At 40.0% G+C, this 14,034-nt stretch overlaps 1 protein-coding gene across 12 annotated transcripts in view; it reads right to left on the bottom strand.

Annotated features, from left to right (window-relative positions):
• Window positions 1-14,034, bottom strand: part of rbfox3a (RNA binding fox-1 homolog 3a) — a 541,420-nt gene that overhangs the window by 17,180 nt on the left and 510,206 nt on the right. For 11 of the 12 annotated variants that reach the window (XM_067510823.1, XM_067510831.1, XM_067510821.1 and 8 more), the window contains 3 exons: window positions 11,124-11,163; window positions 10,941-11,005; window positions 1,959-2,037 (listed from right to left, as the gene is read on the bottom strand). In XM_067510823.1, coding sequence (XP_067366924.1) covers window positions 1,959-2,037; window positions 10,941-11,005; window positions 11,124-11,163 — 184 coding nt within the window. Of the gene's footprint in view, window positions 1-1,958; window positions 2,038-10,158; window positions 10,830-10,940; window positions 11,006-11,123; window positions 11,164-14,034 lie in introns of those variants that run through there. The other variant, XM_067510824.1, reaches the window with a different exon arrangement.

Genomic DNA, 14,034 nt, shown 5'->3' on the forward strand with positions numbered 1-14,034 from the left:
GCTCAAACTCCTCGTGTAAGAGCATTATGGTCACGTTTAACCATAATTAAGTAATTTACATGACCATCCTGCTGAACCGCTGAACTTATGGAGTTCCCCTCCCCCTTCCCTGCGGCAGATTTGGGCCTTTATTTAGGTCAGGCATCGTACTAAGAGTTTGAGGGCTGAGCTTGATTTTAGAAATAACTGTAGGCTATAGATCACTTCATGTTCGGCTTTGCTCGTCTGTGTGGGTACATATCAGCAAACTGGACTAATGGTGGATTCTGCTCCAGACTTCACAGCAGGTTACAGAATAATCAGTAAACCAAGAACCCAGTGATCTGCTTTTTAAAAATATTCATTAGTGTCAGGTGGTAAACTGCTATGGCGTCCGCTGGAATTAAGACGGTGCTGACTGGCTGTCACTCGGCCTTTTTGCATAACGTTAAGCCTCAACTTTTTGACTCTGCCTAGCACAGCAGGATGTTCTAAGCGATTGCAAATTGAAAATAGTTATAGCAAATAAATTAGTCACTAAAAAATTCTAGTACAGCTACTAAAATGGTCAACATCTTTGCAGTTCTACGATGAAACATGAGACACTGATTTCCTTCCTGAGATCATGGTCCTCGCCACTTTTGTGATCACCCAATCTTTACTTTGTCCCTAGCTACATAAAGGATACTTTAATTCCTGTAAATGCAGTGAATATTTACCTGTACTTCTACATCATTTGAAATGTACTGTGTTGGTCAATCAAAAAAAGTGCATTCGGACATTCCTCATTATTTCATAGTCACACCACTATTACCTACTACTTTTAAGTTTAATTTGGGGCCACAGTTTACAATGTGAGGCGTGATTGTGTTTATTGAGATCTGGAATAAAAGTTGCTGTCCAGGATTTGAATAAAATATGGGAGGATGGGGCAAAGGGAGGATTAATTTGAAGAGAAAAGAGAAGAAAGTGCAGAGCAATAAGTAGGAAAACACAGGCCACTGTTGTAATTAAGTAAATGAAGAGGAAAAAATGGTCGTAATTAATGAAGGCTTTTAGCTAGCAGCTGCACTAGGGGGAGAAGGCTGGTGTTTAGGGGACACATGGGGGAGGCAGTGGGGCTTTTGATTTTTATCACCGCAAGCACATCAGTACTCAGCATCAACCCTCATCTATTTGGAGTCCAAAATGCTGCACCAAGCTGGAGCTCTGGCTGCAGCTGGTTTGGTACCAGACACTTCCCCTACTTTTCCTTCTTTGCTAGTCTGTCGTTCTGTCTTTCTACTCAAGTCTCCAATGACACACTGAAGCATGTACGGGACGGTGGTTAGTCCCCACCCACCCATAAAAAAAAAAAAGTAGCTCACACCCCATATTCTGGGGTGTTCTGTGTCTTTCTTTAGTAAGATTTAGTTAGATTTTTTTCATCTTTGATGTTAGCTGCAAAGCTAGCTAAAAACAAACATTAACCATTCGACTAGCTCCCCTTGCAAAATTTGAAGAGACTGCTTCCTGTGGGGAGGAATTCTGGGTCTCCATTGGATTTCAAGCGAGTAGCTTCAGGCCAATAGAAATTGAATGGGGAGTTTGAGAATACAGTAGTGTCCCGTTTTCATTTACTGAAGTGGCAAAGATTCACATTAAACATTAAAATGGATCCCTGAGAGGGAAACACGATTCATACATTCAAACTACGAGTACAAATGTTTCTTGAAGCTCCTCCTAGTCTACCATCAAAGCGTATCAGCCAGTTATTTCATATAAATTACACCACACGGTCGAGACTCCTCTTTGGTTTAGTCAGTCACATTAATAGTTTAACAGACCTACCTGTGTAAAACATGACTTCATTCCAATTAAACATATACAGCGTGTGTGCAGGTGCTGTGCAATAGAGCCTGGTGAGGAGGCTGTTCATCATGGTATCTCATGCAGTCAGGTTGGATATTCAGACGGTAAGAAACAGTGGACACACTCACCATAGTGCCCACGCTGTATGTGGCCGTAGGACCAATCGTATGGTGATATGGATCTGCTGTTGCATAGACTCTGCCATAACTACAGAGGAGAAGACAGGAAGAAATTGGTGAACATGAAAGTACACTGCATTAAGATTGACCATAGTGTCTGCAATATTGACAGACTGTCTCTGTCTGTCTTGACAGTTTTGACTGACTTTGAATTGGGTATTTACTGTATCCTGTTACCGTTAAGACTTCAGGGACTCTTAGCAGCAAACAGAACTCTACCCATGGCAGTATTACTGTTGCCCACAGCCCCAGAAACCAGGTTGGCTGTGTGGCGATTATAATGGAACATATGTTTTTAAAAAAAGGTACAATCTAGGAATATTATCTACTTAAGTGAGCAGCCTTGTCTCAAGGATAAAGCCTCCGCATCAAATTACAGGTTTTAGGGAAACACGACATTTCCAGGTTGAATTCACAACTCAACAACAAAATTAAGTTGAATTAGAATTTATAAACTGCATTTACCAGCTGCTTGGAAGTTAGGATAACTCGGCTTGTAAATTTCAGTAAAAGGTTTGTGGTAGTAGATTCACATTCAGTGACATTTTGACTCATTTCTCAAACATAGAACTTTATAGGTTCTTTGAACTAATACAAATCAAATGTCAGTTGAACCAGTTGAAGAAACTGGTTAATAATGATCAGAGAACACCAACAACCGAGCCCTTTGCATGAGACTAGTTTGTCCCTTTTAACTAGCTTCTGGAGGACAAATGTACAATCATTTCCCCTTCTCAGTCATGCTAAGGACGGACGGGGCATGAAAAAGGACACATTTCTCCCTATAGATGTATGATGTACTGTTTTGTAAAGGGATTTATTCTCCTGACGATGGAGAAGGACTGTGAAAAATAGGGAATAGAAGAGAAACATGAATGAATAAAATTGGAAAGAAATAAAGCGAGTGATTAGAGTAGGAAGTGGCTGAAGTGAGAGGAAAATAAGATCCTGAAAACAGGTAAAACAATGACAGAAGGCAAAGAGTAAAGTTTAAACAGCTAACACATGGCACTAATATCTCACACCTTTCCCCATTTTAACCCAGCTTCTTCATTTCTTTTTCTCCTTCGATCCTTTATCTCCCCCTGTAACTGTCTCTCTGTCCCCTGACTCTTATTTTCAGTCTTTTACCAAGCACTGGCTTGGAAATAATCCCCTCCCTCAATGCCCCTCTGCTTTTTTCATTTAACCTGTCCATCCCTCTTTGTCTTTTACTACCAGACAGCTTTATTTATATTCCTCCATTTGTGCTTTGCTTCTTTATTCTCCTCTAAGAGCAAAGGGAAACCAACATATGTCTGGAGTAGGATAAGCAAGAGCATGAGTACTACTGTTGCAATCAAACATTTACATTCTCTCATCATGGACATGACCATGACAATATTGGGTTTTTAATAATTACAGTTTTTTTCTTCTTTTTTAATTAGGCAGAAAACATTTAAACATACACCTTAAATAAACTAAATACGTTTCAGCTTTTGCAGATGCCTGTGGTAGATCTTGACCAGTTTTCAGAATCGCTGGCGCTCAATTAAATGTCTTTGTTTTGGGGGCAAAACTTTCACTTTCAATATTCCATCCACTCTGTGCAATGCACATGGTCGACTGGAAACAAAACAACCTCAGAACTTTGTGCTACCATTACCACAGCTAACAGCAACCTATGCAATGATGGCTCCTAGGCTGCTCCTAATCATCTGAACCAATGTTGTTTCAGCTGAATGAGACTGGAAATTGGCCTCACCTCCCAATTTGTTTTTATTAATATCTGCAAAAAAACCCAAACAAACTCACCAGTTAAAAAAACTGTACATAAATGGCTCCAAGGGAGGTTTCCCACCTGTGTAGATGTACCATCCAGTTTCGCACATCTGCACTGAGCCCCTTGGACTTTCCCACTGTACTGTCTCTGGTCATTGGTTAATCAAATGAGTTAAACATTTTTTATGTTGGCACATAGAAGCCGCCAGCTGTATTCAATCCTAATCAGAAACAGACGGTTAAGAGGCCTTTGGACAGGCAAATAATATACATCGTGTAACCTGAGCACCACTGAATTAATAATCCATGTGAGTACACGTGTAGTTTTGACTTTGTGTGTATATTTCTCTAAGCCCCTGTTCACATCGGAGAACCTCAAATAAATTAAACCTTGGCCACCAAATTCTTGACATTTGGCCACCAAATTTAATTTCTTACAGACGTATGTTTTCAATCAGTCTGCCTCAGCAAAAAAACTGGTAAAGAAATAAAATACCATATTGCTTTGACAATCATGTCCATGATGAGTGTATGTAAATTTCAGATTGTTACAGAGGGAGCGCTGATATCTAGGGCTTGTGCCTTGAGATTACTTTGTTGTTGGCTCTATATAAAAAAGTTGAATTGAATAAAATTTGGCCTGACCAACAACCCTAGGCTGTAAGCCAGTTTCTAACAACCTAAGACAGATTGCCACAATATTACAATTACAATATCAAAATACTTGTCAAATAAATTTCCGTCAATTGATTAATTGGCTTAATCTCATTGTTTTAATTCTGGATCCTTTAATGGTTTTGTAGTATGAAAACCTACATAAATATGAACAGATGGTTTCAGGTTCCCATGCGCTTATTATGTCAGATGGGGATCACACCCTAATATAACATGCTTCTCTGGAACGTCATCAGCAAGTCTAGCTTTAGTCTAGGTTTAGATTATCATCACATGGGACCATCAGGGAGCAGTAATTCTGCTGCATCACAATGGGCTCAAACATCTAGACAGACACATGAAGAACAATCTTAGAAAACCAGAATGACAAGGAGATAGTGTGGCTCTACAAAGCCACACTATCTGTTGCTGTTTTACAGGCAAAGGTTTGAATAACCAAGAATAACCAACTTGATATTCTTTCCCTTCCCTGCACTTAAATTAAGTTTACTGCTCAGAAAAATTATTTATTACTTTTTAAAAAAGAAATAAAAACTTTATAAACATTATACTTTAAATGCATTAATTTACATTTAATGTTCATTTACATCCTAAACTAAAGCCTTAGAAAGCAAGATGAAAATTGTTGAACTTGGCCCTTAACCTCCAAAATTACAATCAGCTCAACATTGAGTCCAAGTCGTGAAAATTTTCAGCAATTCTTGAACCTATTCGTGAGGTATTGCGTCTTAAGATGGGATTAATGGGATGGAAATTATTAAACAGTGACCTTGATCTTTAACCCCACAAAAACAATCAGCATCCAAGTGAATGTTTGTTTCAAATAGGAAGAAATTTGTGTGATATTGGATTCACAAGAATCAAAAGGATGTGGGGCCACAGTGTCCATTGAATCAATACAATGTAATCAGTTCATCCTTAATTGGACCTTTGCAGCTCATTTATAGACAAATGATCTTGGTCTTTGGAGGCATCACAGTCATAATGCATTCACAAGAGTGGACGTGGGCAGATGGGTAGATGTGAAAATTGAATCCAAGTGGACATTTGTGTCAAAGTTCCATTAAAGAATTCCCAAGATATCTATAAAGGACGAAAGGACAAAAGGATGGAAAAACAATCTAAAAACAAATGACAAAAACCAATGTTGCATTGAACATGCTCCACTACAACTGAACTGCAGGTTGCATAATGTTATATATACTGCTTTGAAATCTCCCTGTGACCTCTCACCTTTGGTCCCATTCTGTACTGAGTCATCCTTGCACACTTGCAGTTTGCATGTCTTCATGGTTGTAATTGTAGCAAGTGGTAGACGACAAAGCAAAATCGGTAAATGGCCCTTTTTTTTTAAAGCGCTTACAATGTTTCTCATTCACCCATTCACACAAACACACACACACACACACGCACACACACACACACTCACACTCAGATGGCAGTGGAAAGGTGCAAGGTGCTCACCTGACCCACCGGGAGCAACCTGGGGTTCAGTGTCTTGCAAAGGACACTTGGACATGTAGCCGGGTGGGCATAGAACCACTGACCCTGTTGTCCGTGGACGACTGCCTTACCAGCAGAGCTACAGCCACCCCTGCTGTGACAATAACTCTTAGATTGGCCAAGCGCTTTAGAACTAAAAGCGTAACCTCTGAGGTTCCCCACTGATACATTGTTAGAGCTAAGTTTGTTTACAAATCACTGCACCTCAGGTTTCAGCATCAGTTCGCGGTAAAACCAGACAGTATTAATAATCCAGGCAGCGCTGTAATGCTGCCACCTCAGGTCCACTTCCATTGAGTCTAGCTGCATCCTGTGGCATTTCTATGTGAAGTTTGTATTTTCTCCTTCTGCTTGTATCGGTTTTCTCTGGCATTTTTTTACAGTTCAGACATGTGTGGGGGGCAGGTTAGGTCAACTGCTGACTCTAAATTGACGTTTGTCTTTCTGTGTCATCCCTAAAATAGATTGATGACCTGTCCAGTTGTACCCTGCCGTTAACCCGATGACACTTGGAGCTCACGCATCTGCCGCTTAACCCTTAACAAGATCAACACTTCAGAAAATTGATGGGTTTATTTTTGATTGCCCTTACTTTTAATTTCTTATAAGTGGGATTGTTATTCATGTGCATTTTCATTAGCATCCAATTTATGCTATAATTGTAGGCTTATGTACACAGATTTACAAAATAAGGCTTGAATTAAAGAATCAATCAAGTAGTGGGTGTCTGAAAGATAATTGGACATACAGGGGACAGTGGTTTGTTTAGCATAGTTAAACTTTTGACACGACACAGTCAAGGTGATATCACAAGCTTTGCCGGATGAGAAATTATCTAAATCACCTATTGCTCTTCAGTTAGTGAGGATTTTGCATTTTAAGGAAAGATAGAAAGGACATTAAGAGATTTCAGAAGAGCAAGAGGAGAGAGAGCGCGAGAGAGAGAGAGATACAAAAGCACCTATGTGAACACCAGATCAGAGAAAATTACAGAGAAGGAGCCTATTCACACATTGTGCCTAGTATAGAAACTTGCTGCTGAAAGGTGTCATATGAAGATGGATTTCAATATATTTGATATATTCCTCTGCATGAAGAGTCTCAAGTGGCCTTTTCTGTGAATTGCATTTTTGTTAATAGTCCAATCAAGTTTTTTGTTCAGATGAACATCCAGGTATTTACTCTCTCTTGATGATTGCTGGTGATGGGAGGAAGTGTGTATCTTCTCGGGAAATCCACCACCAGCTTCTTGGTTTTCCCTGCTTTGATCTGCAGGCGGTTCTGCTGGCACCAGTCCACAAAGTCCTGGATCAGTTCCCTGGATCAGTTATTCAGTGTTTATGTGATCAGGCTGATGATAATCAGAGAGCTTTTACAGTGGACAGGAGGATGAGTTGTACATGAAGTCTGCAGTGGTAAGTAAACTGAAGCAGATCCATTGATGGGCTCACAAAATGGCTGAGGTGAGAAAGGACTAGCATCTCAAGCATCATCTTCAGATGTGAGGTTAGTACTACAGGTCTGTAGCTGCTGAAGTCTTTTGGGTGAGGCATATTTGGCATTGGCACCACACAAGGTATTTTCCACCCAACCCCCCCCTCTTAGTCCAAATGTGTGCACTATTATACCACACAGCTGGTCCACATAGGACTTGAGGAACCTAGAGCTGAGGTCATGTAGCTCTGCAGCCTTCCTTAATAATTTGTTCGTTCACAGCTTATTCCACACCTGGATTTCTGTAAGGGACAGTATGGGGAAGGGGGAGTGGGAGCTAGAGGGAGTTGGCTGAGGGGTTGGGCTGTGAGCTGACAGCTGTAGAGAAAGTGGTGAAGGTGGAGTGGGGCAGTTGGCTGTACTCACACATGCGGGGAGTTGCAGCAGGGGTAAGTGGGCAGGGGTAGAAGTAGGTGACAGATGTTCTGTCAAAGAATATGTTAAGATCATTCCACTGCTTCTGGTCACCCAAAGCCTGTATGTTTGGATCTTTGTGGCGAGAGATACATAGATTTGAGTCCTTTCCAGACTGTCAACATTGTTTTGCTGCAGCTGGTCTTAATTCTTCCTCTTGTAACTGGCTTTCTCTTTCCTGATTTTCCTTTTGAACTCTGTGTTATATTTTTTCATTAAGCAGAGCCTTTATATAAAGTTGATCCACCGTCGGTTCCTGGGAGCCACTATCCTCCCCATGTGGACCCCACAGTTCTTCTCATCATGGGGTTCAACCTCAATCACTAAAGTGTTTACATTTTATTCAAATCTAAAATCTGTGTGTAGCTATGTAAGGACTGTTAAAAGTTATGCAAAATGACTGATTTATTTAAACAATGAGTTTTGGTAGAAAATGAAATGTGATTGTAAGAAATAAACTTTCGCTGACATTTACCTTTAACAGACAAGTTGTTATAATTGCCTCCATTTTCTTTTACATCACATGAAAATAATCATAACATAATAATCATGTAGTATTTTTTTTATATACCTTATCTGTCCTAATTGAAATACAGTATTAACTCATTTATAAAAATGTGCCCTGAGATGACTTTGTTGTGAATTGGCGCTATATAAATAAAGTTGAATTGAATTGAATTGAATTGAATTTATGCGCTTAAATAATGTTTCTGTGTTATGTCTTGGAACTCACATGCAAAACACAGCAATATTTGTGCCTTTCTGTTCAGTCAGGAAAACACTGTTAGTCCAAATCAGACAGAATGCATTTTAGCTGTCTGGAGGTGTCTCATTGATATTAATGAGTCCTTTTGCATGCTACTTTTGCTTTGCAAAGCTATATTTCTCCGCTATACAAGCTCTATTTTTGCAGGAGCACCCTGAACTCTACCAGTTGAAACAGTGTAACTCTGAGCGGACTCATCCTAAAATAAGCCAGGAAATGACCATCATCGAGGCGATACTCTGCTGATACTCTGTCTAACGTACCCACATAGATCTCAGTTTCTGTGTCCAGGGTCATTGAAAGCATCCTCTTACTCTTAACCAGTCGTAGCAGGTACTCTCAATTACCTCTCAATTTTCTGATGCAGGTTTTACAACAATGATGAATGCTTATAGAAATTATAAGAAGGATTTAGCCGACCAGCAACCAACTTAAGAGTTAGGCTAAAGATAATGATTTGGTGGGTGTCTTGTAAAAAATAAATACAAATGCAGCCAACTGCTAAACTAAATGGCAGTGCCTCTGATTTCACAATTTAAAAACGTGTTTTATTTTATTAGGTCCTCAAATTGCTTAGTTTTTACACTGAACAGATTTAATATGATATATGATTTAAAATATAAATCAGAGCAGAGTGAGCTATTCATTCAATTTTTTATCTCAGTGGTGCTGCAGTTGTTCTTGCAAGTTGTTGGAATTTTTTCCCACTTTTTTAAAACTTTGCTCCCCTTTCTTTTGTCCCGTTTCTGGACAATGGGGCTAGTCTTGATAGAAAGTGCTCTAGCTTACCTGCAGAATGGTTGATCACTTTTATCACTTGCCTTTTAAACACATCATTCTGTCCCTTTTTGCCTTTCTTCATTCCTGTGAAGTTGACACTACTGAGGAAGCCCATGGAGTGCAGGATACTGCAGGGACATGGGACACTGAGATAGATGGAGTTTCCCCTGATACATCAGGGGCAAGAGCTAGATAATGACAGGTTCTCAGAAGATTTGTCAGTGGCAAGAAGTGTAGGCAAAGATGTTGGAGATTCAGTCAAGTAAAGAGTACAAAGGCATCTGAGGTTATGATTCAGAATTATTTTCATCTTGTGCTCTTTCTCTACCACTGTTCTTCTTTCTTATGATTGTTCTCTTTTATATAGTATCTCTATAAAAAGTTTTTTTTTAGTGCCTTTTACATTAACTTTTTCTTTAATAATAAAATATTGTGTATAAAAACTCCTCTTTATATTGTTAAATATAAATAATAAAGTTAAACAGGTCTGTGGAGCTAAACACATAAGCAATGTGCCAACACACTCATGTTGTCCAGCCACAAAAGATTCCAGACTGTCATAACACACCTGACATGCAAACCTGAATAAAAATCTGATTCCATGACACAGTTTTCCCCCCTTGTCTTCAATATATTACAAAATAGAAATGGTTAAAAACAATGAAGCAAAAAACAATAAGTAACTGTTTATTAAATAGAAAGGAAAGTGACTGCAAATGTAGTAAACCAACATGATAAAACACAAACATTTTGGATGTCATCACTGTTTATTTTGGTTATGGGGCCATGTTCTCATCTATGATTTATTGTTTAATGAAGATCAGCTATCACAAAAAAAAAAAAGAGTTTGAAGCATGTAGTCCATCAAGCAGATAATATTTCAACTTTTAATGAATTTACATGGCTGTGGTAATCTACATTACATTACATTGACAGTTTTAGAATATAAGTAAAGTTTTCAAATAATATTTTCAATTGGTAAAAATTGTACAGATTTTTGTTCAAATTTCAAAGTTGTTAAATTTAAGTTAAATTACTAAAGAAGATCTGTTGATGAGTAATTCAACACTATCAAAGTGATCTGCTTTTTTTTCCCCAATGGGCTGCTGTTGGTATTTAATACTACACAATATTTTACTAGATTGACTGGGAACCAGCGATTATATGTATTATTATTTGAAACAAACAAGGCGGTGGTAGATATAGATGTTGAACCTGCCATTTGGTGTGACAGTCGTGTGCTTTGTACACTCTCAGTTCAGCACAACCATCTCCAAGTCCAGCTCGTTATTCATTCAAGATGACGTGGCTGTTATTAATTTCAACACCAGTGAAAGAGTTCACCTCCTCCTGATCCATGAGCACTCAACATGACATGCTTTCAAGCGGTTGAGAAGGATTTCTTTTTACATAAGCCGAGCCACCATCTATTGAAATGTTGTAGAAATTGTCGCATGCATTCTGACGATTAAAAATCAGGATTATTCACATTGAAATGTTCACAAGTATTCTTAGAAGAAAAAGAGAAGCCAACGTACCTGTCACTGTATGCAGTTGCAGCAGTACCAGCTGGTTGGCCATATCTGTAAGCTGCATACCCTCCCTGAGTGGAGACAGGCATTTGGAATAAAATATTGTTCAGTACAATAATACTGTCATTGTTCATAAGGAATAACTTGATAAAGAATAAGAAGAAGTCATATAAACAGACTTGAACTTACATATATTTCTGTCCCATAAAAGCCATCCTGGTAGACCACACTGTTGACAGAGGATATCAAACATTCAGCTATTTATTTGCCATTGAAGCGAAATCAAATTTTATTTTCACAAATTTAAATTCAATTTGTGTTAGGTTGGATGTATTACTTGAACATAGACATCAGCAGACAGTTGATGGTGAACAGTGGGTGTCTGTGTACATACAAGTATAAAACTCTGTGTACTTAAAATTACACCGCCAAACTACTAAACTGCAAGTGCAAATGTTTTGTAAGTAAAGCAACTGCAACCAAATTATGTTTTATGATAACATAATTGGGATCTAAATAGCAAAAATCTTTGATACTTTATTAAACATGATTAAAAATGTTATCTAATCTTTAGGCACTCACAGCTCTTGGTTAAGTTTAGGGAGAGATTGTAATCTAATAAATTAAAATGTAATCATGAGATCATCGGCGTATTACTTCAAATACATTGCCTTTGTGAAGCTTGGAAGAAAACCATGATCTTTCTTTACCTTTCTTTAACCTGCTCTGGCCAAAATGCTCTTCCTGCCTAAACTTAACCGAAAACAGGACTCTGCAGTTGAACTGTTAATAAAAGTATTGCTGGGAATCCTTCACTTCCCCATAATCTCTGAACTCTGTCACATATAAGAACTGTCCACTCGCACTCACAAATACACATACACACACTGAACACTGTGGCTGCACCAGTCACTTTATGCAGCATTTAGATGGCACCACAGTTACTTTACCCAGGTGAAGCTCATCCATTATTTTTGCACTACTATCCATCTGCACTGCTCATATATTATGTTCCACTGGCTTGGACTACAACTTCAATATGTAATCTGTTATGTGCCTTAAGTTATGTTATTTCATCTTATTTGCCTTTTTATTCTACTTTTAACTGTATGCAACAGGGACCTGAGAGCAACGTAATTTTAATTCTCTTTGTGCTGCACATGTGGCAGAATTGACAACAGAGATGACTTAGACTACTGTGTTTTAGCAAATACAAAACCACACAGGACTTAACACCTACCCACAGTCCAAAAGCTACCACGAACTGGTAGAGTGGTTCTCAGGATACTTGTGTACTTTACACTAGTTTCCCAGTCCCTGCTGCTGAAAACACCCGCACAGAATGATGCTGTCACCACCATGATTCACTCTAGGAATGGAATTGTGCAGGTGATGAGCGGTGCCTGTTTTTTTTCACACATAACGTTTGGAATTGAGGCCAAAAAGGTCAATCTTTGTTTCATCAGACCAGAGAATCTTGTTCCTCATAGTCGGAGAGTCCTTCAGGTGGTGTTTTGCAAACTCCAAGTCTGCTTTAATGTGTTTTGTATTCAGTCCTCTACCAATCTGGGCTTTATGGCCCAGATTGGTAGAGGACTGCAGTGAGCTCTGTCCCATCTCCACACAGGATTGAGTCCTTGGGGTCCCCTCTTACTAAGGCCTTTTCCCTCCAGTTGCTCTGTTTGGCTGGCCCACCGAGAGTCCTGGTTGTGCTAAACTTCTTCCATTTGAGAATTATTGAGGCCACTGTGTTTGTGGGAACCTGCCGTGCAGCAGAAATATTTTGTGGCCCTCCTGAGATCCTCACTTTGCAATAATCCTGTGTCTGAGCTCTGCAGGCAGTACCTTTTTTTCTTATACAGGCCTTCTATAGAGAGGTGCATGACTTCCAAATCATGTCTAATTAATTTAATTTGGACTGTAATCGCAGAAGCTCAGTTGGTAAAGGCAGTCGTCCACGGACCACAGGGTGAGTGGTTCAATCCCCGGCCCTGGCTATATGTCCAAGTGTCCCTGGGCAAGACACCGAACTCCTAACAGCCCATTCCCATCTCCAGCTGTGCAGTGCGGGTCAAAGCCTGGTAGAAATCGGGGAGGGTTGCGTCAGGAAGGGCATCCGGCGTAAAAACCGTGACAAATCAACATGCGGACAATGATCCGCTGTGGCGACACTGAACTCACGGGATAAGCCGAAAGGACTGGTAAATGGTCTGCACTTATATAGCTCTTTTCTACCTATTGGCACTCAAAGCGCTTTACACTGCTTCTTATTCACTTATTCACACTCACAATCACACACACACTCATACACCGGTGGGGGAGCTGCTATGCAGCTGGCCAACACTCACCAGGAGCAACTAAGTTGGGGTTCAGGGTCTTGCTCAAGGACACTTTGACATGTGACCGGAGGAGCCGGGGATTGAACCAACAACTGTGAGATTGGTGGACAACCGCTCTACCTTCCTGCGCCACAGTCGGACAAAAAATAAAAAATAAAAAAAAAATCGCAGAGTACACACATCTAATGCAACCGCAAGGGGGCACAAGCCAGTGTCTTCTTGTGCCAGTCCCAAGTCTGGATAAATGCAGAGGGTTGTGGCAGGAAGGGCATCCGACGTAAAACACATGCCAAATCAAACATGCGAATCGTGACAAAGGCTTCCATACCGGATCGGTCGGGGCCCGGGTTAACAACGACCGCCACCGGTGCTGTTGACCTACAGGGTACCGGTGGAAATTGGACTACTGTTGGTCGAAGACGAAGAAGAAGAGGAGGAAGGTGTGTTCGTAGGCAGAGAGAGAAGAGGAAAGCTAAGAATGTAGGACTGACAGTAGGGACTTTGAATGTTGGTACTATGACAGGGAAGGCTAGGGAGTTGATCGACATGATGCAGAGAAGGAAGGTGGACATACTGTGTGTCCAGGAGACCAGGTGGAAAGGCAGCAAGGCTAGAAGCTTAGGAGCAGGGTTTAAGTTGTTTTACCATGGGTCAGATAGGAAGAGAAATGGAGTAGGAGTTATATTGAAAGAGGATTTTGTGAGGAATGTTCTAGAGGTGAAAAGAGTATCAGACAGGTTGATGAGCCTGAAGCTGGAAGT

The sequence above is a fragment of the Channa argus genome, chromosome 7 (genome assembly GCF_033026475.1).
Source record: "Channa argus isolate prfri chromosome 7, Channa argus male v1.0, whole genome shotgun sequence".
Taxonomy (NCBI): Eukaryota; Metazoa; Chordata; class Actinopteri; order Anabantiformes; family Channidae; genus Channa; species Channa argus.